At 36.0% G+C, this 27,215-nt stretch overlaps 1 protein-coding gene across 2 annotated transcripts in view; it reads left to right on the top strand.

The window, feature by feature from the left end:
* Nucleotides 1-24,373, top strand: part of TBC1D32 (TBC1 domain family member 32) — an 84,258-nt gene extending 59,885 nt beyond the window's left edge. For both annotated transcript variants that reach the window (XM_037392409.1, XM_037392410.1), the window contains exons 28-34: nt 4,737-4,820; nt 13,886-13,955; nt 14,764-14,879; nt 15,818-15,972; nt 17,678-17,818; nt 19,687-19,875; nt 23,151-24,373. In XM_037392409.1, coding sequence (XP_037248306.1) covers nt 4,737-4,820; nt 13,886-13,955; nt 14,764-14,879; nt 15,818-15,972; nt 17,678-17,818; nt 19,687-19,875; nt 23,151-23,270 — 875 coding nt within the window. In that variant the 3' untranslated portion in view covers nt 23,271-24,373. The remainder of the gene's footprint in view (nt 1-4,736; nt 4,821-13,885; nt 13,956-14,763; nt 14,880-15,817; nt 15,973-17,677; nt 17,819-19,686; nt 19,876-23,150) is intronic.
* The last annotated feature ends 2,842 nt before the right edge of the window (nt 24,374-27,215 follow it).

Here is a 27,215-nt window from a genome sequence, read left to right as displayed (position 1 = left end):
TTGGTGTAGAATATGATCCAATAATACTGACATTAGAGGACCTAGAAAAATCTGATGGTTTTCACAGTTTTTGACCTTTCTGGCTTAAACCTTTCAGAGTAGAAATTAGATAACCTCTCATGGTGGTTACCTATTCAAACAGTTTTAATCACATGAATTTTTTTAATTAGTGTTCTTATGCAGTTCAGAAGCCATTTTCAATACCTTCCTTTTGTACATTAGTTCTTCAAGGGGAAAAAAATAATCCTGCAGGAATTCAGCTGTTTTATGAGCATACTGCAATCATTTAGGGAATTTTAAAGCCCTTTCATTTATTTTGTATATGATTACACACTCCTACATTAAAATCCCCTTTATTTTGGATGTGTGGATTAAATTTGCATGAGGTAATTGCCAGTCTCTTAAAAACTTCAATGTTAATACAGCCAAGCTACCATAATTTAAGAAAATCAACATTTTCACTGAGTTGGTCTACCTCTGAACATAACCTCTGCAGGAGAATGTGGGCTTTTACAACAATACTGACTATACTATACAATGAACTTTCCTAAATTGCTTTTGTCTACTTTTCCAGTTAAAGGAAAAATCACTGAGCCAGTTCCCTTATAAAGATTTTCAGGGAGTGTCCAAAGGCAGCTAAATGATTTAGTATTGAAAGACAAAAATTAAAGTAACTACTTGTCATTTCACCTGGACATTCTTTTGAAAGGGATAGCATGCTGTGAAAACCCTCTATTTATGTATTAACCACATTTTTTTTGATAAATTCTTACGCATGTTTCTTCCTCTCTTAAGACTTGATTAAAAGCTTTTCAAAGATCAAAGGCACTTAGATGAATACTTTCAAATGGTGGAAGTAAAGTTAATGCTTTGGTTTCAAAAAACTGCTTAGCACTTGAGCTGTCACTTCTGTTAACTCAAGCACTGAACTGTAATATTTGACTGCTAAGTCAAGCATGTGGATGCCTTCCAACAAAAAGGGAAGAGGTGTACAATGTTCTGATTTGGTTTTAAATTTTCTGAATTATGTGCTATTTTAGTCTTTTTAGTTGCTGTTTCTTATTATAGTATGGCATACGGGGCCAGTTCTTTTTAATGTCTTTATCAGTGATCTGGACAAGGGGATTGAGTGCACCCTCAGTAAGCTTGCACTTGCTCAAGCTGGGGGGAAGTGTTGATCTGCTTCATGGCAGGAAGGCTCTGCGGGGGGATCTGGGCAGGCTGGACTGATGGGCTGAGGCCAATTTTATGAGGTTCAACATGGAGAAGTGCTGGGCCCTGCACCTGGGTCACAACAACCCCATGTAACACTACAGGCCTGGGGCAGAGTGGCTGGAAAGCTGCCCAGAAGAAAAGGACCTGGGGGTGTTGGTCGACTGACTGAGTATGAGCCAGCAGTGTGCCCAGGTGGCCAAGAAGGCCAACAGCATCCTGGCTTGTATGAGAAAGAGTGTGTCCAGCAGGAGTAGAGCAGTGATCGTCCCGCTGTACTTGGCACCGGTGAGGCTGCTCCTCGGATACTGTGTTCAGTTTCGGGCCCCTCACTGCAAGATGGATGCAGAGGTGCTGGAGCTTTTCCAGAGAAGGGCAATGAAGCTGGTGAGGGGTCTGGAGCACAAGTGTTATGAGGAGTGGCTGAGGGAGCTGGGGTTGTTTAGCCTGGAGGAGATTCAAGGAGACCTTATAACTCTCTACAACTATCTGGAAGGAGGTGGTAGGCAGGTGGGGGTAGGTCTTCTCTCAGATAACAAGTGACAGGACAAGAAGAAATGGACTTAGTTTATGCTAGGGGAGGTTTAGACTAGATATCAGGAAAAATATTTTTAACTGGAAGTGTGGTGAAGCATTGGAACAGGCTGCCCAGGGAAGTGGTGGAATCACTGTCTGTGGAGGTGTTTAAAAAATGCATAGATGTGGTGCTTAGTGGCATGGTGTAGTGATGGTCTTGGGTTAGTTAGATGTTAGATGGACTTGTAGTGATGGCAGTCCTGGGTTAATGGTTGGGCTTGATGATCTCAAAGGTCTTTTCCAACCTAAATGATTCTACGATTCTACAATGGAGTGACAGTACTAATAGTCATACAGTAAACATCTAGCTAGTTACAAATTTTAATTTCTTGGTTTTGCTATCTACTGATCCAGGTATAGACATATTTGCTCATTTTACACAAATAGTTGTGATATTGTTTGTTGACCAAATTCCACTAAGCATATTAGTGAAGATTAGTGAGATTATTTATTTTCTTTATTCTCACAAAATGAATAAACTGTTACTCTTCTATGAAACTGCCTTTTGCTAGTCCCGTGTGGTTTATTAACTAGGTTTAAAAATAGCTATATTATGTTTAATTAGCCGTTTCTTCTCTCCATAAAAATTCATAAGAATATAAATTACACATGTAATGTTTTCTTTGATTTAGTAGTCCTTTGCAATGCAAAATTAATTTTGTGATTGCTGAAGTTGGCTACTCTAACTATAAATCCAAGTTTAGCTGTTGTAGTGAAACTTTTTTCCCCTTTGCCTCACCCATCAACACAGTGTCATGGTTTAACCCTGGCTGCACCACGCAGCTGCTCGCTCAATGCCACTTGCCCAGAGGGGTTGGGAGGAGAATCGGAAAGGAATGTAAAACTTGAAGATTGAGATAAGAACAATTTAATAGGTAAAGCAAAAGCCATGCACAAAGCAAAGCAAACCAAGGAATTCATTCAGCACTTCCCATGGTCAGGCAGGTGTTCAGCCATCCCCAGGAGAGCAGGGCTCCACTGTGTGTAATGGTTACTCGGGAAGACAAATGCCATAATACCAGATATCCCCCCCTTACTTGTTCTTCCCCCAGCTTATATACTCAGCACGACATCCCGTGGTATGGAATACCTCCTTAGGTGGTTCAGGTCAGCTGTCCTGGCTGTGTCCCCTCCCAGTTTCCCGTCCCCCTCCAGCCCTCTTGCTGGCAGGGCCTGAGAAACTGAAAAGTCCTTGACTCAGTATAAACATCACCCAGCACCAACCAAAGCCATCAGTGCTGGCAGCATTGTTCTCACCGCAAATCCAACTCACAGCACTGCACCAGCTACTGAGAAGAAAATTAACTCCATCCCAGCTGAAACCTGAACACATAGTAATACCAAAACTCAAACTTTTGAAAACTTTTCCTAGACGCATTCAATATAAATAAATTTCTGTAAATATTTTAGACAACTAATAAGAAAAAAATAATCATGATTTAATGTCAGTATTAACTTAATAAATATTAACTTAACGGTTGGAAGGAGTTAATTGTCTTTATGATATCTTTTTCTTTATTATTTTTCTGACTAACAAGCATCGGACTGTGGGTGGAGGTTCTGTCTTCCTCCTCACGCATGAAGAGCTTGCACTGCAGTGTGCTGTGTTAGTTTTCCTGTCAGCGAGGCTAGTTTAAGAGTTTTCTCCACGAAAGTTCAAACCAGTTCAAAGGTTCCTCCATTGCCATCTCCACCACAGATTGTTATGCCTTACTTGTTTGTGCAGCTCGCCATGAAAATGGTTAGAGGAATCATTCAGTCTAAAACCAGCAAACCTACCTGTGGGTGCATGGAATCATGTGCAGGAATGGAGGACCAGGGCTAAAGCTTCAGTGCTATTAAACTGTGGTGCTACCAAGGAAATGGTAACATGCAGTCTTAAAACAAGAAATCTCATGGGTAACAGCAGTCATTACTCTAAATACAGTTCCTTACTTTGCATTATTGTGAAAAAGTTATACTACAATTCTTTAAATCCTGTTTATCATGACAACAGCAGCTGTTTTGGGATAGCAGCATTGCTTCTTAAAAATGTTAATTGTTCCTACTGTGAATTCTTAATATGGCTTATCTCAATATAGGCTTCCTCTATGCAGTATATGTAACAGCTTCCTTGCATCCTTTCTTTAAACCTCTAAGGTGGGATCTGCTCAGTTGCAGTATCCTGAAATCTGCAGAATTTAGGAATCAGGAATGGGTTTTGCTAATGATTTGTCATGGAGATTTCTCACTGACTTCCTGACTAACATCCTGATAAGCTGAGAGATATGATTACCTGCACAGTGACCAGATGTCAGCATCTGACTTACCTATGCAGTGTCTGCACACTCAAAGTTCCATGTCAAGAATTGAGTAAGAACATTATAGTCATTGTAAAATACAGAATTTCCCAAAGTACCTGTTCCTGTTGCTTAATTCCAAGTGAATAATTTCTATCTTGTGATGGCATACATGGTGGTACATAATTTTTATTTGTAACCACCCTTCATTTACTTTTGTTAGCATCATTTTGGGCTGGCGTGTGTTTCTTGTTGTATATAGGTTGCTGCATTTTTGTTTGTTTGTTTTTACATTCTTTCCTGTTTACATACACAGACAAACGTGCTAAGATACTGTAGTTTAATTGTAGTTGATTTTCATTTCATGTTGAAACCATGTAACAAATTCTGCAGTAATCTTTGGAGAACATTAAGACAATATGTGATTCTCTTTCCGTTTACACTGAATATGTTTTCAGCAAAACTATTAAAAATTAATTTAAGGTAGGAATGGTGTTAGGAATGCAGAAGCACAATGCATGCTTTGAATTGTTCCCCCAGAAAATCATGAATAAACATGCAGGTATTCAAATACCTTTACTTTCTCACATATTGTCATTTTGTTAGGTAATGTAGTTCCACGTTTTGTTTGTTGCCTCTAATGTTTTAATGGGCTTTTACTTTTTGCAGTTTTGGCTGAATTAATTGAAAAGTTCGTGTCACATCTTTCTGAAAGCCAATTGGATTGTTATTTCAGCACAGGCAACCATGAAGGTCAGTTTCCTAATCATTTATTGCCATGCAGCTCTTCATATTTAAATTATTTTCCTTCTAAATGTATCTATAGCATTTTGAGAGTTGTTTAAAATGTTCTTTAACAGCTCAGGAAGTCATCACTTAACTGGTGGGATATTTCCTCACTTTGGAAGCAAAAGATGATGTGCTTAAGTAAACAGTACAGATGATAATTTGCAATGGGCTTTCACATTTCTGTATGTGTAATGGAAAGATGGAGATGCAGGACAGGTGAGGGAATGATTCAAAGTATTTGTTGACATTATTATAGCATCATTTGCAAAGCTGGTGGCATAAATGTTTAAGATGGTATAAGCAATCTGGCTTACCTTTCGAAAGCCCCATAATATATAATTACTCAAAGGTATATGCAATTTATTAAAGAACTGCTATTGTTGGCAGAGTAATCTTGAGTATTAGTTTTTTGCAGGTGTTATCTTTACAGCCAAAAATAAAGGATGAACGATAAAGTTAATTTATTCTGAGTATAAAGCAATACATTTTAATGTTTTGAAGGACTAGCAAAATTAGAAGATTTAGAAGCGTTGTTAATACCTGCTGGAAAATGCACTTTCATTCTTTTCTATCTGTCCAGGACATTTCTCTTAGGTTGTAGTTCAGTCATTTTGAGTACTTACTCTGCCACTGACTCTGGAGAACCAAGTCTGCTTTGGGGAGAGCCTGTTATTTATACTGATATTTTATCCTCACATACATAGGATGCAAATATAGTGTCCTTGGAGACTTCAGATTCGACTTTGAAGTTTCAAAATAAAACCCCTTTAGTAATTTAGAAGATCTTATTCTTTTATGTAGTGGCCTTTACCTTCTGAGAGCTTGCTAATGAAATACTTTTAATTTTATTTGAGAATGTCTGTCTTTGCTTAATGAAGAGAGTTGCTGAAGTGACAGTTCTTCTTGTCACTATTTTATTTTTCCTTGAAAGATCCATAAAGGATTTTTTGTTGTCCTGCATTAGTTTGTCATTTACTTTTCAACTTCTCAGGAGGCATAATAAGCAATAAAAATCTTTTCATGGAGTCATAAGACTTGCTATATACATATTTCTGACACTTACCAGTTCAAGTTATGATTTTGATTGTTACTTTAAAAGTCCACATAATGTGTTCATGAGGTAAATGATTTATTTGACACCTAGACTGCCCCTCTTGCTCCTTTCTGCACATCTCTTTTTAGGTTGCAGTTCAAAGTATCACACAATCTCCAACGATATGGAAGGCCCAGGTGTAGTTTTCTGTCTTGGGGAATGCCTATCTCACATTTCTTTGGACAACAGTATAGCCCAGAGACCTAACTTTTGAAGGTTATCTTAGCGTTCCCTGTTCGAAAAACAGGAAGATGCACATTGTTTGAATAAGGCAAAAGCTAACTAGAGAAGGAGCAGACATCTAACTGTGCAACCTCCAAGTGGATGCCTTGCCCAGCGAAGACAGCATCCTGCTGTTTCTTACTCGTACAGCTAAGTACTTCCATCTGTTGTGGAAGAACTCTAATGAAGGGAAGCAGTAGTCCATACTCTGTTCACTTAGATGTTGAGTACCTTAGTTTCAATCCACTCTTTTCAACTTCTTGTTCAAAGCTAGGATTTAAAACACATGCAGGGAGGTTTATCCTGGATCTTCTACTTCATTGATTTCACCATGAACCATTGATTAGGTGCCAGTGGCAACGAGACTACATTATTTATCTAAAATTAAACTTTCTAGAAACACCAGGTTTGAAAATCCTGTGCAATTGCACTCTTTAAATTAGTTATTTTTAGAACAGGAAGTCCCAAAGAATAGGCACAGAAACAAAACAAAGATAACATAGTAAAAGCCTCAAGTCTTGATTTTCTTGAGCCTGACAGATTTTCTATCCATTTTTATCTTCTGAATATTTTTTTTCATTTAGTCTTATACAGACACTATTGAACATTAATTCTGGATAAGTTTGCCCGTTCAGTTCTCAAATAAAAGCTCCAAAATGTAAAGGGTTGTCTGATGGCGTTCCATGTGCTTTAATGAAGAGGAGCTTAGAAATGGGAGAATGAGAAGCCTTCTCAAGGACAGTCAGTGGTCTGGTGGTAAGAAACTGATGTAAAATGTAGACAAAGGGCTGTTGTTGCCTTAATGGTTTCTTTCCATATCAGCAACACCATTATCACAGACTTTTTTTGTGCTGAGTTCTCCAGTTCAGGAAGGAGTGTTGCTCAGGCAAACAGTGTATGTTTCATCAAGGATTTCTTCTAAGTTTTTCAGGAAGATAGCTACTAAAATGTCGGTACATTTTTCAGACAAGTGTAGCAGTGAGTGTTGTCCAGGGAAACTAGTTTAGACCAATAAATTCATACTGATTAACATGAAAGTGAAAGAAAAATCTGGCTCTAAAATTGAATATATGATCATACTCCACTCTGGAATAGTAAAAGGGTTTGGTTGTAAGAATTAGGTGTGTGATGTGGCTAAACTTACACTCACTTCATGTTCTTTTATGCATAATAAAACGTACAGTGTGGTCTTCCTGTGGAGACAGGGAAGGTACTTTGAGAACCCAAGTCAGTATTATGCTTCCTGTGTTTGTTACAGAAGGGACAAACACAACATGGTTGAATCTTTATCAAACCTTATTTACTTAAATTTAGGTTTCTCACTGGCTGAATAATGATTGATCAGATTTGTGTACATTTACCAGGGTTTTATGCTAATGCGTATGAAGGGTTGGAATTTCTCCAAGGAGAACAATTAATTATTGAATGCCATGTTATTTCACGGTGTCTTTTCCATGTATGTATGTGTAAACACTATTTAAGCTAAATCCTAAAACTGCTCTAACAGTAGAGACATTTTTCTGAATTAGGTAAAGCTAATGACTTGTTACAAGGTAAACTATATTCCAGATGCATCTTTCTAGCTGCACATCTAAGCAAGCCAAATGTGCACTTGGCATTTGTGTGTGTCCACCATTCTGTTGAATAAATTTGGGTCTGAGAAACTGAAAAACAATTTCTAATAGTTGTTTAATTTTAATGAAGGGAAGCCACAATTTTCATGAAAGTGGATTCAGTACAGTGCATAGATATTCAATGTTTATCATGTTTCTTGAAATGAGAAATCGATTATCTTAAAAAATGACAGCTTTCTAAACCTGTAGGTGGTTGTAATTAGAATAACACTGTCATCCATCTGCTGTGGAATCCCTCAGGATTTCAGTCCATTATAAAATTTGCAAATATGGAAAAATCAAATTAGTTTGAGTTTTTATCATTTTCAAGATAAGAGAGAAGGAAAATATCTGATAAACCACTATGCAGTTACAGTGTTTAATTATAAACAGTGACACAAATTTTACTTGAAGTTTACTTTCTGCTGGCAGCAATGATACAGCTGTGATTTGGATTCAGATGAGTAAAATAATGTACAATGTGTACATTAAATGTTAATGAACTCTATCCTCTTTCCTGGAATTAATACTTTCTAGTTTGCTTTTATTTTTCTTTCTTCTTAAAAAAACCCCAAAACATTGAAAACCAAATCATTGATGTCTAGCTGTAACATCAACAGCATGGCAAGAAACTGAAATTTGGTATGGTAGTAAAATAGGCATTATGCATTAGGGTTATGGAGTTTCTAGAATAGTCGCTTGCTCTTCCTGTTAGCGAATTCCAGTTAATTGCAACATAAATGCTTTGTAGAAATGTATTAATTTTCTCAAGATTCCAACAAACCCATTTCTCAAAGAATTCCACTTGCAGAGTCATCTAATAGGTTGGTGTCTAAACTTCTTAACTAATCTCTGCAATGTGCTGCAGACTACCCAAACTTGGGAATGCTACGACCTTTCAGGATCAACTGTTTTTTTCTGGTAGCTCTGGTTGTGCAGATGACCTTGCAGTTCAGTTCTCTATTTCCACTAGACTCTGTCTCTGAAACAGCTCTGCCATGTGCTGCCAAATGGATAGATCTGCAGGGATCTCAGGTTTTGGCCATAAAACTCAAATGTCGTGGTGTGTTCTTTCTCTGGATGAGGCTTAGTTCTCCAGCTGAACAAAATCTCATAGGAACTTTCTACCATTTAATGAGTTCTTAATCTTCTAAGGGTCAGGTGGATTGGGTAATGAACTGAGAAATTTTAAAAACACCAATGGGAAGCTATCAGTGTAGAGCTGATCAGAAGGAGTAGCAAAGGGGAAATACAGGACTATAACCGCAAACTGGACTGAAAGGGAAGGAGAAGGAAGGGCAGTCTTCTCTTCTTTCTGCATCATTTGATGAATGGACTTCTTGAAATACGGGTGCCCGCTTTAAAGATGCTGTTAGCAAAAAGCTTTTTGCCTTTTGCCAATTTGCATGTAATTGGACTGCAAATGTTGTTCATTCTTAATAATGTTGCTGCCAAAAATAGCTTGAGTATTTGTGATGTCCAATGCATGAAGTTCCACAATTTCAGTTTGTATGGGGAAAGCCAAAGACTAGAGATCTGATAGCGAACATAATTACATGCTTCATTTCAAAACGTCTGCAGAAATTATGCAGACGGCTCTGGCCATTATGGAATTTTCAACTGTTTACAGTGTTACTTATGTGGTTACTTTGAATCAAAAGTATTTTCAATCCATACAAGTAAACCTAGTCTTTCTTACTATCACCAGAGTTAAAATTTAACATTCATTAACATTTTGTAGAGGTTATATAGCTAAAAAAAGTTTTGCCTGGGCAGCAGGAAGTGAAAAAGCTAAATTAATAATGTGAGGGACAGCTTTAGTAATTTTCTTCACTTAACACAAAAGGGAAGCCAGTAGTTTCTTTGGGGTAATGGTAGTTAAACAGGGAAATAAAATTATTACCTAAAGACCATTTAAGTTGTATGAAATACACTGTAAAGCTGTTTCAGCTTGGCAGCATGTCATTTCAGTATGAATACAATGTAGCCCATTTTCTGACTTAAACACATAAAAGTTTCTTCATGGTAAGAGGGAAAATTAATAAAAAAGTCATCTTTTATGTGAGTTGTAAAGTTGATTGAAGTCTGTGTGTGCCAGTTAACTTACTCTGAAGTGTTTGTAGCTATAGATTGAGTTTAATAATAATATGTAAATGTCTGCAAAACATGCCTTATGGGTTATTCGTTTTTGTGAATGCTACAAAACATTTGGAGACGTACTGCCTACTAAGTGCTTGAAATGGGCATGATCAGAGTTAGTACAAATGATCAGTCATGACCTCTAAGCAAGGAGACACTGAGATTGATTGAAGAATTCTCCCCATCTTCCCTTCACGCTGTTCTTCCCATTCTCCCTAATCCCTTTTGACATTTACCCTTTGCTCAGAGTTTTGCAGGAAGACTTGAAAGATAAAACCATAGAAGACAATCAGCCCATTTGTTCCTGTTGACACAAGATGAAAACCTTCACATTCCTTTCCATCACTAGGTTTTGTTCTGCAATAAATAAATAAATAAATAAATAAGGTCCCTGCCTGTCCTCAGGATCCACCTGATTTGCATCTGGAACTATGCAGGATGCACAGGATCTCTTCTCTTTAAAGATGAGGACTAGATAGGCAAGGGCAGTGAAGCATGCCTTAGCTAGGAGTCCCAGATGTAGGCTGACTGAACCAGGTGGGACAAGTTGCTCACTGAGCCCCCTCCACCTTTTTTTGCCTTGCCCCCTACCCTCACTGCTCCCCCCACTCAAGCAGCAGAGGTCCTAATTCTCTTGGTTTGGTTCTCTGTGGAACACTGGAATTGATGTAGAGGTAGAAAGGTTGGAAACAAAAGGAAGATAGCCAAGTCATAAAACAAAACATTTCTTTGTTATAGAAAAAGATAATGCTCTACAATTTTTCACATGTAATGTTCTGTTCTTTGTTTAAAGTTATCACTGACAATTAATAGTTTGCGGTCTTTGGTGTTTCAAAGGAAGCAGTTTCTCTTTTGAATGAACAAGAATATGTTAGATAGTAGATTTAAAAGCAGACTTTAGAGCAGGGATACCAATATTTCTTATGATTAGCATATCTGAAGTGTGTGCAGTAGGTTGCTAATATAAAGACCAGTTGCATGACTAAAAATGGCAAAAAAAAAAAAATCATTTACACTTAAAAATGGTCCATAGTTACTGCTGTGGCATTTTAAATGCATTTTGGAATGAGAGATAAACTCAACTTTCTATTAGAATATTTTTTTCTTTTAAATTGTAAATCAACTCCTGGAGAATTCTAATATCCTTCAAGTGACTTAATTTCTATTTTACAATGGTTTACATTTTTAAAGAAAGGCATGTAAAATGCCTGTTCAACACTGTATTTTTTTTAAATTAGATAAATAAAAAGGAAGCTGCCAAAGCCTGTTGTTCATTCCATTAGCCACAGTGCTGTACCATGTGTTATGTAATTCACAATTCACAATTCAGAGAGGTGTTCTGTCCTTTGTTTCATTCTTTAGAGAATTGGTCTGTCAATGCCTTTGTTATGAAACCCATTGTATTTCAAGGCGGTTATATCAGGTGTATTGATAAGTATCTGTCAAATGAGTTCTACAGAAAATTACATTCAGTGTATTAAATCAGGGGTATGAGTATCATTACAACAGTGCAGCCACAACATACTCCTGTAATCTTACTAGTCAAATTTTTATCCATGGATTGCAATATGCAGTGTTTCAATATTCCCCTTATTGTTAATAACAATTTTCTAAGCTTAATGAACCATTTAAAGTTTCCAGGTCCAGTTTTTAATCAGTGGGAAGTGGTCCTTTGTGTATTCTAAATGACTTTATAGTTTTCTAAAGCATAGTCTTCCCAGTCTCCTAATTGCTAAATGAAATGGAAAATCAAAACTTTTGACCCAGGAAAAAAGAGTGACAGTTTTCATGTTCCCATTGTGACTTGTGGATTGACAGCAACTTGACTGCCTAGTGTATGGAGCTATGATTATATCAAACACAGTGGTGTACAAAAGCAAGAATTTTTGCCTTGATGAGGTGCTATGTAATATATAATTATTTTTAGTTCCAAACTCTATGTTAATTTTATCTTTGTTCACAATGCTGGGCAATATATCAAAAGGAAAGCTGATAGGGAGAAAACTCTTTTCAGTGACTAAGAAATCACTACAACAGAGAAGAAAAGGCAATGAAAATCAATGCAATTGCATTCTTGTAACATTAATGGGAAATAAGCATACAGTACTTGCTGTGAACAGTTACAGAATGGAAACTGGGCTCAGATTGTGGGTTGTGATACAGCTGTTCCTCATTATACCCTTGCTGGACTGGGATACCAGCTCCTGCGTTGCTGCCCGCAGGAGAATCCACCTCAAAACGGAGACAGGGCTTCTTTCTGGCTTAGAGGGTGTTATACTGCTTGCCTCTCTCCTGCCATTGAATACGGTCATGTTAGGACTGAATTAGCCTTTAGTCATAACCAACACATTCCAGTTCCCCGTGGTTTCTAGGACATACATACGCCTCTTGCCTTCACAGTTGCACACAGGAACCTGAAAAGTAGTTGGCTCTAGTGTGGTAATTGCAGCCTGAGTAAACAGGTAACTTGGAACAGGAGCCGTAAAAATATATGAACTGTTTCGTTCATCTCCATGGTTGGTTCATCTCAAATGCCCTGTGATTTTATATGTATTCTTCCAAATACTGTGTTGCGGCTGTGCTATGCAAAAGATATTTGAACTTCTGTTTTTTGGGTAAGAAAAACCTCTCTGATGTGGGTTTGCTACTTGAGTCTCATCAGATTATTGAATAAATTCATTTTGCTGAAAGACCAGTTGATTTTTCTTACGTATAAATGTATTTGTCAAAAGTACAGAGTTAATTTCTCAGGACACTACACTTAGATCATTGTCCTCTATTAAAGTTATAATACAGTGTGGGTTTTGTCTTACCGTATTTCCTCTGCTGAATTGTATTGCTTCATTGTCAAGTGTAATTTCACTGTATTGTTTTCTTCTTGAAAATTTCAGCCAACCTCATGTCAACCTGAGCAGATTGCTGCTTTTTTTTTTTTTTTTTTTTTAACTTTAACAGCCTAGTTTGTTTACCAGGAATGTAGAGGGTTTACTTGAATTGGTAGCCAGGGAATCTTTCAGTTTGATTTCTCTGTCTGAGGTGGATATAGAAAAAATGCATAGCAAGTTGCTGTGTGATCTGCTTAGATTTCTGCATTTATCACATTAATGTATTTTAATTTCTGTTACCATGTTCTTTACATTTTTACCAAAATAAGTCAGTTGTTAGGGTTTGGGTTTTTTAAAATTATTTATTTGTTTAATTTCTTTTTTGTTTTTAAGTATCAGTCTGAAAGAAGCATATTAAAGGTTTAAGCCCTCAGCTTTGTAACTCGTTATTGGACTGTAGTTTTTTGTTGAGGTATAGTTATCTTAGATGGTATATGTACATGAGAGAAACAATGCCTATTTTTAATTGTATTTAGAATTTAAAATTTTGAGGAAATATTACAACAGAGATTGCTTTAATACATAATTTATTATTTTGTCTAACGGATTTCTAATTTAAACAAATGCAGAAAATAAAATGTATATTACTGTTTTAAAGAACAATGCATAGAAACACAGGATTTTTAAAAATCCATCAGTTATACAGTTTTCTGTGATTCGTATCAAAATAGAAATTTTGTTAATAAAGTTGGTTTTCTAGCTTGGAGACTTTTAAGACCACTGGAATGGAAGAAAGTAGATGAGAAAATGCTTCTTCGTCTGATTCCTTGTCCAGAAAGGATAAAGCTCTACTAAGAAATGAGACTGAAAAAGATGTTGTTTGTTTACATCGTGCTGTAAAGATAACGATAACCATACTAACAGTGAAGATTTCCTTATAAAGGTGATTTTAATAAAAAAAAAAGTATATGAAGAATGCAGGTTCTTGATACATCCTTTGCCAACACTACTAAACTCATTTCAAATAAGAAACAGTTGTTCAGAATTGGTGTTCATACATGAAAGAAGCTTTACATTAGTATTCAGGTAAAATATTTTTTATCGTAATACCTTATTACATTTTTTGTTTTGTTTTAGCCGTGGATGCTGCTGTGAAGAAAGAAAGCCTTTCATCTGTGCAGCAGCTTGGTGTTGAAATGACAGTCAGGTACCTGGTATTAAAGTATTTCCCTAGTGTATTTCTGCGATTTGTTTGATTTTCATGGGATGACTTTAATGATACTTAATCCATCAGCTCAGTGCTTTATACTGTTTAAATCTAAAAATCATCTTTAAGAAAATGAGTTCTAACTTTGAAAATGTAAAAGGCATTAGTGCATAACCTATATAATCTGTAAAGATAATTTAATTATTATCCTTTATTGTTGTAAAGGCTAATTGCAACTTGTTAGTAATGTTTACCATAAAGTTACATTATCCTGAGTTATGTGTCTTTTTTCCTCATATTACTTCTCTAAATGGTTCTGTTTAGCTAGGCTTAGTTATCTGCCATTTAAACAGTTTATTTGGCTTATAATTTGCGGAGCCGTGATGAGGAAAAAGCTAATGCCTGTACTTCCACAGATTGTTATCTTCAGCATTAATATTTGAACTCTAATGTTAATAATTACACATACAATATACTTAGATGGAATTGAGTAATGTATGTGAAGAAAATGAGTCATGTGTGTTAGAGTACTTGCTCCTTCCCACCACAGTCTCTAACACTGAAGTAAAAGGAATTTAGATGAGGAATTGTAATACTGAGTAGCAGATGTTTGGTGAGTATCCTTCCTAGGTTAAAGCATAACAGCGTTTAGTAAACCGTTTATGTGTATATCTACAATATAGTGTTTGTGATGAACAACACCATGACAACTTAACTTTCACAGGCCTGTTAAAAGTGAGTTCTTGCTTTTTAAGAATTAAACCCAAAATATTTAACCATAGTTTTGGATTTAATTTTTTTGTGCTAGATATGGAAAATACCTAAACTTGCTAAAAGAACATGCTGAAAATGGGCTGTACTTCGTGTTAATGAATTGTGAGAAATTTCTGAAACAGCAGCAAAGGACTGTGATATCCTCACTTTGTATCCTTTCTTGATGGCATAAATTATATTGCCTAAAAATGGCAGTGGAATTTGACCTCTTGCTGCGGGCTTTTGATGGTGGTGTAGATGCGTAATATGTACTGAAATAAAAACAAAAAATAAGACAGCACTTTTTTATTAAGTTAAACTGTACACCCAATGTAGTCAAGAAAATCTTCACCCTTTTGTTCCCATACTTTGTTTATATTGTGTTTCATTAATTTTGTAATAAACCATTTTAGAGTAGGTTCGCATCTATCTGTGTGTAATAGAGTCTGCGGCAATGCACTTTTGAGCATTAATGAGTATTTGTGATACTCCAACAATACAAACAGTTAATGATATAGCCCATGTAATGTGTGGCTGTAATCTGATCAATAGGAATGTTTTGACTTCTGACTCTTTTAGATCTACTGTGGAACTTATTTTTAAAAAAACAGATACCCCTTTCCAACAAGCTTTGCTATATTCTTCAGGTATTGGACTTAACGTATCACTATTAAAATACACTTCAGCTATATTAGTCAGAATATGTTTAATCTCTGCTTTAAAGCTTTTCTTTTACTTTGTTTTTTCCCCCCCCCATAATCTTCACAACTCCTGTTCTCTTCCTCCACTGTTTTCCTTTCTTGTACTATAAGCACATTTGTTTTGGTGCAGGGTTTATTGCATTTACTTGGGTTTTGTTTGCTTTTGTTGATTGGGCTTGACTACTTATGGACTGGAAAAAATGTAGCTTAAATCGTTTCTCTTAATTCAGTTTGAGAGGCAGCAGTGCCTCAAAAAGCTGCATTCTGTGCAGCTGCATTCCCCTTGTCCCACCTCCAACAAACCAGCTTTTGCCTCTGTGTGCGAGGGCCTGGGGAGGAGGAGGGCTGGAGTTCCTGCAGGACGGTGAAGCAGAGATCTCTGCCTGAGTTCCTTAACCTTCTCCACAGGCTGCTTGCAGGAGCGCTATGCTGGATACGACTGGTTTGCATCTTCTGTGTTCCTCATAATGTCAGGGGATGGGGAAAAGACACTGAAGTTTCTTCAGCAATTTTCACATCTTCTTGTTTCAGCATTTCTCTGGCTGCCAAGACTGCATGTATCTGTAAGAACTGAAAAGCTGTTTCTTTCTGAAAAGCAACTCTAGAAGTTTCTAAAGAAGACTTTGTTAATTCTCTCAGTTTTGGGTGGATTTTTTTAGTGCATTAAGTTTTTATTACAGCCCTCTAACTGAATATGTGACACCAAAAAAGTCTCCTGGAAAAAATATAGATTTGACATTTGTGTAAATGGCTATTTGAAAGTAGTGAAATAACAGGTGGACTGATAGTAAAGGCAGTGTTATTGAATTTTAAAGCTCGCAGTAAAATAAACTTTATTCATGGCATTAAATTCTGTGTTGAAGGCTGCAATACTGTTGAATGTTGAATGACCTTCTTTTTATTATTACAGTGTGCAAGTCCATCCTTTTGATTATTTTTTAGTAAAACTTATCAGGTTTAAAATGTACTAAATACACTAGAATATATTTAGTAAATTTTAAAAATTATTACTGCCCAAATACTGAATGCTTGACAACTTAAAATTATTAGTATTTTGGATCAAGTTTGTAGTGTAGCAAACATCATTTCCATCTTTCATTAGAGGTTATTCTAACTATTTAAAACTTCCAGTTTGACTTTATACATTGTCACATTGTCTTGAACGTTTTGAACATAAACTATGAAATAACTGTAGTCTTTATGAGAAAACTGGGGAATAAGAAGCACGGGTTAGATTCTGTACCTCTTCTGCATGCAGGCTTCTGTATTAATATGAATTAGTCTGTCTTGTCACCAGAAGTGACTGTATTTGTACGCTCACAGCAGTGTCTCACCCTGAGGTTGTTCCAGCACTATGAAATTTTGCTCCATTGTATGAGTATAGTGGTGCTGAACACTGTCAGTGCTCAGAACTTCAGTGTCGTCTTGCATACAATAACTAGCCAGCACTGCAGGCAGGTTGCTGCAGTGCTAATGTTCATTCTCAGTACTTAAAAGAATTATTTTTCATAATATATCTTGAAAACACAACGAGAAAATTCAGTATTAACCTATTGTATAACTACCTTAATGTAAACTAAAATAAAATGTCAAAACATGAATGAGGGATTATCCAGCCATTAGATTGTGATGCTGCCTACCTCAGGAAGGAGGAAGATTCCAAAGGATGTACCTTGACCTAGCACTAAGCCAAGGATTCCACTACCTAGAAACCATGCACTGGTGTTCAGAGCTTTCCATACTGATAAAACCTCTGTTTCTTTTGCTGCACAAAATAGAATTTCACTCATACCAGCCACACATACTGCAAAAGAACATGCACACAGAAACCAACTTCAAACACCATAGAAGTTCCACTGTATCTGCCAGTAAATGGGAGAGAAAAAAAAATCCAACAGAAAGTAGTCTTTTTTTTCTTTCTGTTCTTTTGTTTAAAACATAACATCAGTTTCTCCATCTCTGCTTTGGCAATTAGAGCTTGCATGCAACAAAGAGCTAGATTGCTAATGCAAAGGAATAGTCAGGATATATTTAATAACAGTTTCTAACTTTTAATTTTCTTTAGTTTAACTACATATTTTTCCTGATGGTAGTGCCAGCTTTTTTGTTTGTTCTATTTCCTGTCTCTTAAAATAGCTGGGATGACTTACAAGTGAACTTATGTATTTTTATGTATTGTTCTCAGCAAGGTATTTTAAAATAACACCTTTTTGTAGTCTGTAATCTTTTTTCCTCAATTTTGTTGATGATGTTGTTGTTGTTAATCAGATGCACCTGCCTATTACCACAGTGGAATCTGGCATCCATCCAGTCTATTTTTGCAGTGCTCACCACATTGAAATGTTGCTGAAAGCCGAATTGCCACTTGTCTTTTCAGCGTTCCACATGTCTGGTTTCACTCCGTCCCAGGTAAGTAATGAAAGCATATCAAAGTATCATCAACTTTTTGACTCAAATCCACAAAATCAAGGATGTTCGGGAACTACTGTGGTTTTTCTATACTGCACTTGAGTGGTGGCTATGGATCTGGGGGTAAGAGCTATACTGAATACGTAATGACTTAGAATGCCTGAAAACAGAAAGGAACTGACTTTGGTAGAATAATGACAGTGTACTGCAGCTGATGAGCTTCCATTACATATCTGGGCAAAAAACTTGATAAAAACCTACTACATCATCTAAACCATCAGATTTATCATTAAAATAAATAGAATATCTTATTTCCTGGAATGATTTTCTAAACTTTCCATAGGAGGGAAATGAGTAGTTTAGGATAGGCATATAATAGGAAGCAGTTCAGGTGGTATTAGAGCAAAATTAATTTTGTTTGAGCTACCATAACTATTACAATTGGGTAACACACTATTATTCTATATTAAAGAGATGTTACTAAAGAAGAATATTTATCCATGATGTTAGCTTCCATTTATACCTACTTACTACAATTCTTTGGTAACCTGGAATGCTACGTATAGAGCATTACTTGTAGACTACAGTCATGATGAAATGTAAACAGCTTCATGCAATAATGAGTTTGATTGCCAATGCAAGGATCTGTCACCACAATAAGAAAGTTTATTGGTGTTCCAAGGCAAGAAAAATATGTTTCATCTTGTGCCTTCAAAATTCCCTGTTGCCAAAAGATTTGCAGCTTAAGACGCTTCTTAATGGGGGCAGATGCCAGTATGGTACAGATACTGCTTAAAATAGTCAGCTTGGTATTTGGCCTTTGAGGAGAAAAGATTGGCAGATGAGGGACTTTATCTCAGCATAGGAATGAGGTGCTTATGATAAGTTTCCTATTTTGGGCTGGAAAAACACACGGGGAAAGTCACTCCTTCAACTATTCTTATGTAAGTTTTTTAAACTTAATTTTTTAAAAACATTGTGTGCTTTTTTAAATTGTTTGTACTCAATTAATAGTAGACTAATTGTTCTAAGCTGCTGACAAGGTTTTTTCTTTGGGAATTATTTTTTTTTTATTTATTTACCATCTTACTGAAATGCCACTGGTGGGTGCCACTGTATTTTCTATGTGATTTTGCAGTTCTGCTGCAGGATTAAAAACAAACAAGCTCTGAACTGTGAAAACAACTCTGATGTATTTAAGTGCTTGTGTGCATCAATAAATACATGAAAACAGATTTAATGCCAGAGTATGGCTGCTGTCATCTAATTAGAATCTTGGTGCTTCTGCTGCTGCATATTTTTAAACACTTTGAGGACTGATTAGCAGAAGATTTGTGGCCTAGAACTAAATGAAATGTGCTGTACACATCTTAATACGTTGTGATTTAGAGCTGGAAAAAGGATTCGCTAAGTGTGTTCCATACCCACTTCATTAAATAAACATGTCCTAGGGATGGGCCTAACATTCATTTATAAGGCAAAGAACTACTTCAATTTAAAGGAAAATCCACATTAAACACACCTTCACCCTCATTACACTTCAGGCCACATAAAAAAAACCTTGTAAAAAATCACCTTTGCTTTCACTAGACTTTATGTTTCAAACTCAGGAGTTGCTGGAATATACTCAGATAAGCAAGATATACAGATGCAGGGTGTTACGTTAGCAGAACCCTCTGGAAGTGTGTTCATAGGCTGTGATATAAAAAATTATGTTTCTTGGCTTTTGTACTTTATCCCTTTTATTTTCATAAATAGTGTAATGTTACAGGACAAAGGGTCTGTAGTATAGAAAAGAGATAAATCTGATCAGTTATGACTGAATGTCTGCAGCAATTTAATTATATATTAATTTCATTCTCATCTAGATTTGTCTGCAATGGATAACTCAGTGTTTCTGGAATTACATGGACTGGAGTGAGATCTGTCACTACATTGCTGTATGTATTTTCCTTGGTCCTGATTATCAAGTATATATGTGTGTTTCTGTCTTCAGACACCTACAGCAAGACATCCTGAAGCACACTGAAGCCCAAGATCTCCAGGTTTTTCTTAAAGTAAGGATTTCTTTCTTAATTTTTCAATTGCTGAAGGGAAGCAAAGCTGTCTATACTGAAAATATGTGTTACTGACTCTGAAACTGTTACTAACATTGACCTTTTATTTTTTTTTTTTTAAGTGAGTGAAATAACACTTTACTTCTGGCAGGAAAGTGGGGTATAGTTGTCCTGCATTTTGTCCCGATCAGTTCCATTTGTAAGCAAGTAAATAGCCACATGAAGTCATGAGGGCATTTGATTCAGTTCTCTCTACATGGCCTCAATGTCATTAAACTAAACGTTCTCCAGAAAGGTGGGTTTATGCGGTGGTCTCCTACTAAAGCTTGAAGGGATGTGCCACAAAGCTCAGTGAGCTGTGAATTTGAACAGGTGCCAATTGCTATACAACCAGCCTCAAAACTGGATATTCTTTGCCATATTATAAATTACATTTGGTTATCAGATTCTTTTTGCAGAGTACTGCTTAGCTATAAATGCAGTTATGAATAGATAAAATATTTGACCCTTGTTCCCAGAGACATTCTTGCTTTTTTATCTGCTCTTTTTTTTTTCTCCAGTCAAAAGTCTTTTGCAAGACTTTTTTTTTTAATCTTCATCTTAGTCTGTCCTAACAACAATAGTTTTCTAGACTAGTTTGCATCCAACTTACATATTCTTAAATAAGAATATGTCAGCTCAGTTGTTTTCCTTGAAAATGTTTGGTACACTCTCTAATGGGTGAATTGTTTTGTTTGACCTGGTCTTGGTCAATGCGGCTTAAAAACAACTTAATCCTGATGGCATTATTGGGATAGTTTATGTAAATTTTAGAAGAGAAAATTTGTATGTTGTCACCTACAGTATAAACAGGCCAAAGATTTGACACGGTACTGTTAAATTAATGAGAAATTGTGTGTGTTAATGCACTGCCAGAGTATTTACAATTCATTGAGTGACTACTGCAGGAAAAGGAGGAGTTAATAGCATATTTAAACTGTACTCTTGCTTTTGATAAATCTTAATTAATCTAAAGAAAAAAAGATTCTGTCATTCTATTAATTTGATTTCAGATATATTATGGGCTTCTTGTGAGGTTACTTGTATTTAATACTTGCAAAGGCATAAGTCAGCTGCCCTTTCATTGAAATAATCACATTCAATTTCAATTTTTAGCCTATTTCTCAGCACAATATTCACAGATTTGGATTACTGTAGTGGAGCAATGATCTTAAAAGTGGAAGTGTAAACTAGTCTGAGAACATAATCCAATTAAGAAAAAACCCAACACACCTACAACTTTGAATATTCATTTTATATTTCTTTTTTAATGCAATGTCACATCTTGAGCTTCATACTAGCAGTGGTCATTTGCTGTACAAACAAGTCCCGCCTGCCTATTTTCCTTCCAAGAACCGATAGTACTTTCTGTTTTCAAGTTTCTACCATGCTTTATATCGGTAATGAAAAGATGATTTGACAGCAATACACCTTTGTTGGTATTATCTAATAAATAGTTCCAGCTAGCTATTAAATTTAAAGCAAATATTTTCTTCTTAAAATATAAATATACTTTCATTTGCATGCTGAAGAAGAAATTGGAGAAAACTTTGCTATCAATTCAGATGACATTATGCCTAGCACTTAAAATATGTAAAACGTTCAGCCTTTCATTACGTCCTTCTAGTGATAAAAACCAGGTGACCACCTGTGAAAAAGATCATCTTCTATTACTCTATAATTAGCCTTTCCTCTGTGCCAAGAGGGAAGTAGAAGAAACAAGTTACCCATGAAATTTTTTTTCCTTTTTCTGAGTGTTTCTGTTGGTTGAGGTGGGTTACTAACATGATCCCTTCAAGGTGTCTTGAAGTTTCAGCATTAACTAAACTTTAAATTTATTGCTTGGTATTTTATTAATCTCTTCATCAAAGGATAAAGATGCATAGCTTTACTATTTCCATATGTGAAGTAAGAATACTGTAAACTGCCACCTCATCATCTTGACTATCTTGGTTTTGTCGGTTTCATTTGGATAAAATAGAGAAACTGAGGCTACAGGGTTTGTGACTGGTAATAGCACATGCAGGCCAGTATGTCAGTCTCTTATGAGTAATTTAGCTACTCCTCACTTTATTTTCTGTGAGTATAGGCCATATTACTGACAACTAAGTTGCTGACCAATGCTTTAATACATGTGCATATTTAATCAATATAGGATTTGACTGCTTAAAATAAAGAGTTAAATACCTACTGCAGTTCTTTATTGGAGTCAGTTTTCTGTTGTGCTGTAGTTAACTTTCTCGCAGTGCATGAAGAGCGACTTGGAAGGTAAAATCGTGCCTTTGCTTTCACTTGTGAGTAGGGAAGAAGAAATATAAAGACCATCTTAAATTCCTGTTCAGGTGCCAAAGTGCCTTCCAAGCCTGAATAGATGATCTCAGGAGAATTTTGCTTAGCCAAGGTGCACAGTCAGTACACCAGCAGATACAACATATGTCCACAAGGACTGTCTGGCTCCAGAGAGCTTTTTGCAGCACATGCTGCCAACAGTGGTAATACGGCTTAGTAGATGGTGCGCATGCAAGTTGTTCCAGTTCAAAGCAGCAACAAATTCACCCATTTTATCTACACTGTTCTTCAGGATCCTGCTCTCTGCCATGCATCCTCCCGTTCCCTCTAATATGGTAGCCACGAGAAGGAACATGGCCTGTTCATTTCTTTTTCCTGAGGGCACCTTCTTTTACTTCTGTGTTTTGGAATTAGTAAGAATTAATTGTGGTCATGCAGAAGCGTTTATTATGTTTTTATTTAATCACTTCATAAAGACCTTTCTTTATTGCTGATTTTAAAAATAAGTATCTACTGTTACTCTCCTGGTTTTATTGAGAATCTAGTTGGATATAAAAGCCATATTAATAAACATCTAGCATGTCATGTGCTGGTGTAGAAGTCTTTTTTTTGAGGAGTATTTTAGTACCTGGCTTTGCCTTCTTATAGCTTACTTTGTTTTCCTTAAAAATCTTCATATGGCATGTTCTCCAAAAATGAGATGAACAATGTCCACCTGAAAAGAACTATTTGTTACGAAGACTGTAATTAGAAAGAACTGTCTGGAAGCAGATATTACCAATTCTTTATTTCTAAATGAAAGATAATAAAATGTGTGTGTTCTAAACACCCAGGCTGTGACAAGCAAAACAAAATGAGCTATCTTTAGAAGCTTGGAGTTCATTAAATTGAAGTTGTGCATCTTTTTTTTCCTACCTAATAAATGTTTTCTGTGTGTATTTCTGCAGGAAGAAGCACTCCATGGATTTCGAGTGAGTGATTACTTAGAATACATGGAAAGCTTGGAGGCAATCTACAGACCTATGTTGCTGAAAGACATGAGGAACATCAGAGTGCAGAATCCATAGATGAAGCAAACAAGCACTTTAATTTCCAGTTGTGGATAGATCCTTTAAAAGGATGCTGATTGATTGGTAAATTAAACTCACCTAAGATAAGTCAGGCTGTACATATTGTAAATCAGAATCCAGTTTTTGGAAAAGGTCTTAATCTAATTTTCATGACCTAAAATACCACATTTTTCCAGACAGACTGTATGTGCAGCCACATTTTCAGTTAACAGAAGGCAGCTTCAGAACTCACTGGTAGGGTACCGAAGTGTCTTCCTCATAAAGCCTTGAACCTGTTTGCAATTCGTTGCATTATTGTCATCTTGTAGCACAGTCCTAAAACTTTTGTATTTTGATAGGGCCTGACAAAGTGATTTTTCTTAGAAAATGTGCATGAAAAGTCAACAAATCAAAAACAAATTCCCTATACACAGCTGTTCTGAGTTTGTGGATAAGGTTCAGAAAATGGGGTGTTCCAATACATGCAATGAAAAGAATGATATTCCTGTCCCCCCTTTTTTTTTTTTAATAAAGTAAATAATTTCATGTCATAAAACATGCATTTGTAACATACATTCTTCGTCTGCTCTTTGTATTTCTGGAAAATCATTGCTTTTAAAGATTCTGGTTTCATTCAGGCAGGAAACTAAGAAGCAGCTTCATCTGTGCTTGCTTTTTATCATCAATGAAAAGCAAGAATGAAAGCTGCTAAATATTTTCTAACACCAGTGCAGTGTAGCTAAAATTTCAACGTTGTTGATTAAAATTCCTAATTTCAGAAGAAACATGGTTTTATTGAGGAGTGCTGCATCCCATTTGCTTTAAGGATAGATTTTAGGTAACAGTCAGTGGACAGCAGAGGAAACATTCTAGCAGCTTTCTTTTCCATATTCTATTATATCACTGTTCTCTGTTAAGAAATAAATACATATTTGTGCACCAATTAATAGTTGTTTTTTTAAATCCAAATTTCAAAGCACTAGGCATGATGTTGGGTCAATAAATGTCGTTTAGATGGCATATTCCTAAAATGAATAATAGAGTTGGTTTGTCAAGAATTAATAAATGCCTTTGTATTTGATCAAAATTATGGCTAATAAAATAATAGTTATTGTCAAGTAGGAGGTCTCCTTCAATATTTGCAAGTAATCGAAGTATGTAAATGGATGAATACAACATATTGTCCTGTGGCCAGTTAATATTTTTCATACAATCAGATCTGCATCAAAATTGGAAAAAAAAAAAAAGAATCCAGTAGAAAAGTAATCTTTACAATGCCTGCGTGAGGCTAGATGAAAAGTAGACATTCAGATATTTAAGATGTCTACTTAGACATTTCAGGCTAACTGCAGAAATAAAATGGAAATAAAATCTAAAATTAGAAAGTTATTAAAATTTATTCTCAAATTTGTAACAGATGTTTTGAAACGAAAAAGGAGAAGTGTGGTTTGTCTGGTGCATTCTACCCATCACCAGCAAAGCTGCTTCTCCAGCCTCCCTCACTCTTACCACTCACACAACACACCCCCACCCCCGTATTTGTAGATTGCTTGTTCTTTTCATTTTGCAAGATTTTTTTTCTCCCCTCATTTCTGTATTTTGTTGGCCTCTTCTATTCAGGGCTTTTCATCTTTGCTTAAAGGTATTTTCTCAGTAGATGCACTAATTTCCATTTCTCACAATCTCTATTCTATCCCTGTTTTTATGTTCTCTGCTACAAGACACATTACAGTGTTTCTTATACACTACCTCACCATAGATCTCTGTGATTTGAAGCTGTCTCATGGGATGCCCAAGTTCACTGAGTATTGGGAAGGTTGAAAGAGTTCAGACAGTGGGATTAGCTCAGCCTACAGGGTTTAGAGACTGGCTTGAAGCAAAACTTTTGGGAGCATTTCAGAGCAGTAGCATTCATCCATGAAGTAAAACACACTTGCCTGCTTTTTCTTCTGTGCAGAACTGGCATTTGTTGCCTGCTGGCCCACAGCCTTCCCCTCAGAGTAACAGTACTGTTTTCTAATATTCATCCATACAGGTATTTTTGACTGGTGATCTCTGACTTTGGTCTGAAAGCTGGGTTTGTCTTTTTGTAATTATTTCGCAGATGTCATTTATAGATTATTAAGAATTTTATGGTGCATGATAAAGTATTTACATTAAAAGGCCTCAGAGACCTCTGGATAGGTTCTAAAACTGACGCATAGGTCTGTTTGGGTGCTATGAAGAAACTCACCAAGGAATCCTACTCATGTGTTGTGAGCTGTCTTACTAGCTCAGGCAGTGACTGTCATTTCATCTTGCTGTCTTAGGAGGTGGGAAGCAGACCGTTTTCAGAAGTCAGTAAGCAACTCTTAGGTGAAAATTGACAATGGAAGAAAGGAAGTAATAGCTTTAGTGCAGATTTTACTTAGAAGGGTTCATCTCCAGACATTCTGTTCCCTACTCATGCCCTTTATTAATGCATATTTTCAAACCATGTTCTTTGAAAAAAACACTTTCAAAAACTCAGACAACACAACCATGCTGTTATCTAGCCAAGCCTTGATCCAGCACTTGGATTTATGAAGTCTTACCACAAAACTGCCTTAACTTTCATTTAAGGTGTTAAGATCCTGTGTCACTCACTACTGGCATGCTCAGTGATGGCGTCTAAATAGGCTTTGCAACTGGATGAAGTAAAAGTTCTGCTACACAGAAAACAGCAAATACTAGTTTATTACTTTGAGAGTATAGAAGATTCTCTAGTGTCAAGTATCAAGTACTCTGGTATCAGTATCAAGTTTTCTAAACAACTTTTCGAAAACAAGATTATTTTTGGCTTAGTCTTGGACTATAAACCTATTCTAACACTGAGATACTTATTTTCCCTGAGTAAATTTGAAGCAATAATTATGAAGTTCCTTGAAATTTGTGCTTCCTCCTTAAACTGCCCACAGTTTTTAAAAGGCAAATACTGAGTGTATCTTTTTATTGGGAGATCTGTCCTTTCTTAGGATTTCAGTTTTGTTTTAGCCAAAGTAATAGTTGCACTAGTTCAGTTTAGAGTGAAATACCCTATTCCTGCAGTTACCTTTAAAGAGATTTTTGGTCTTGGTAATTAAATTGCATAGAAAGTTGGTAAACTGCCTTGTATCTTGTAATATCAGACCCTTAGTACCTTGGTGTTTCCAATGACATTGATCTTTATCAATTAAAACAAGATTCAGTTTCTCCAGCAAAAAGTTACTTATCATCTGTACTCTTATAAGAAGTCTTTATACTGTGAATTGTAAGTAGCCAGCACAATTGGTCAAGTCCCTGCCGTAGTTAGTTTAGTAACTAAGCAGCATAATTTCCCCAAATGCATCCTGGTTATGTAGGCAGCGTTACTAGATAATGTTAGGTAGTGGAAGTTAAGCATTAGGTAGTTCTTGGTTTGGTTAAAGAAGCAGGGAAAATATTATGTTTTATCAACACCTGCAATAACTTTTTTTTTTTTTTTTACAGAATGTCTGGAATCTCAAAATGTTTTTTATTAGAATTTGTGATATAATAAAAGTTTTAGAAGTCCAACAGAAACCACGAATGTTGAATTTAGATTTATCCAGTATCATTGCCACATTCCTGTGAGACAGACTAAAGGTTACCGTAAAGTTCTTGAAAAACAAATTCACTAGATAAAATGAATGTGTGAGCGCATACACAAATTCAAATTATAAAATACATTAGAACCCACAGTAAAATTTCTGTATTTCTGTAATTATGTACAATCTAGGAGTGAACACTGATGGAGGTTTTGCCACTAATTTCTGTTTTCCTGACTATGCATTTCATAAATTCATGTATTTAGTTTTTTTCCTGTCTAGAAAAAAAAAATTAAATATTTTTAGACTTCCATGAACTGCGTTTGCTCACCTACTTAATAAAAGAGGCTGACAAGTATGAGGAAAAAATTATGACAGCTGATGGAACCAAGTATTTGCC

The sequence above is a fragment of the Falco rusticolus genome, chromosome 6, assembly GCF_015220075.1.
Source record: "Falco rusticolus isolate bFalRus1 chromosome 6, bFalRus1.pri, whole genome shotgun sequence".
Lineage (NCBI taxonomy): Eukaryota > Metazoa > Chordata > Aves > Falconiformes > Falconidae > Falco > Falco rusticolus.
Note: the sequence above shows the minus strand (reverse complement) of the source record. Positions and strands in the feature narration are given on the sequence as shown.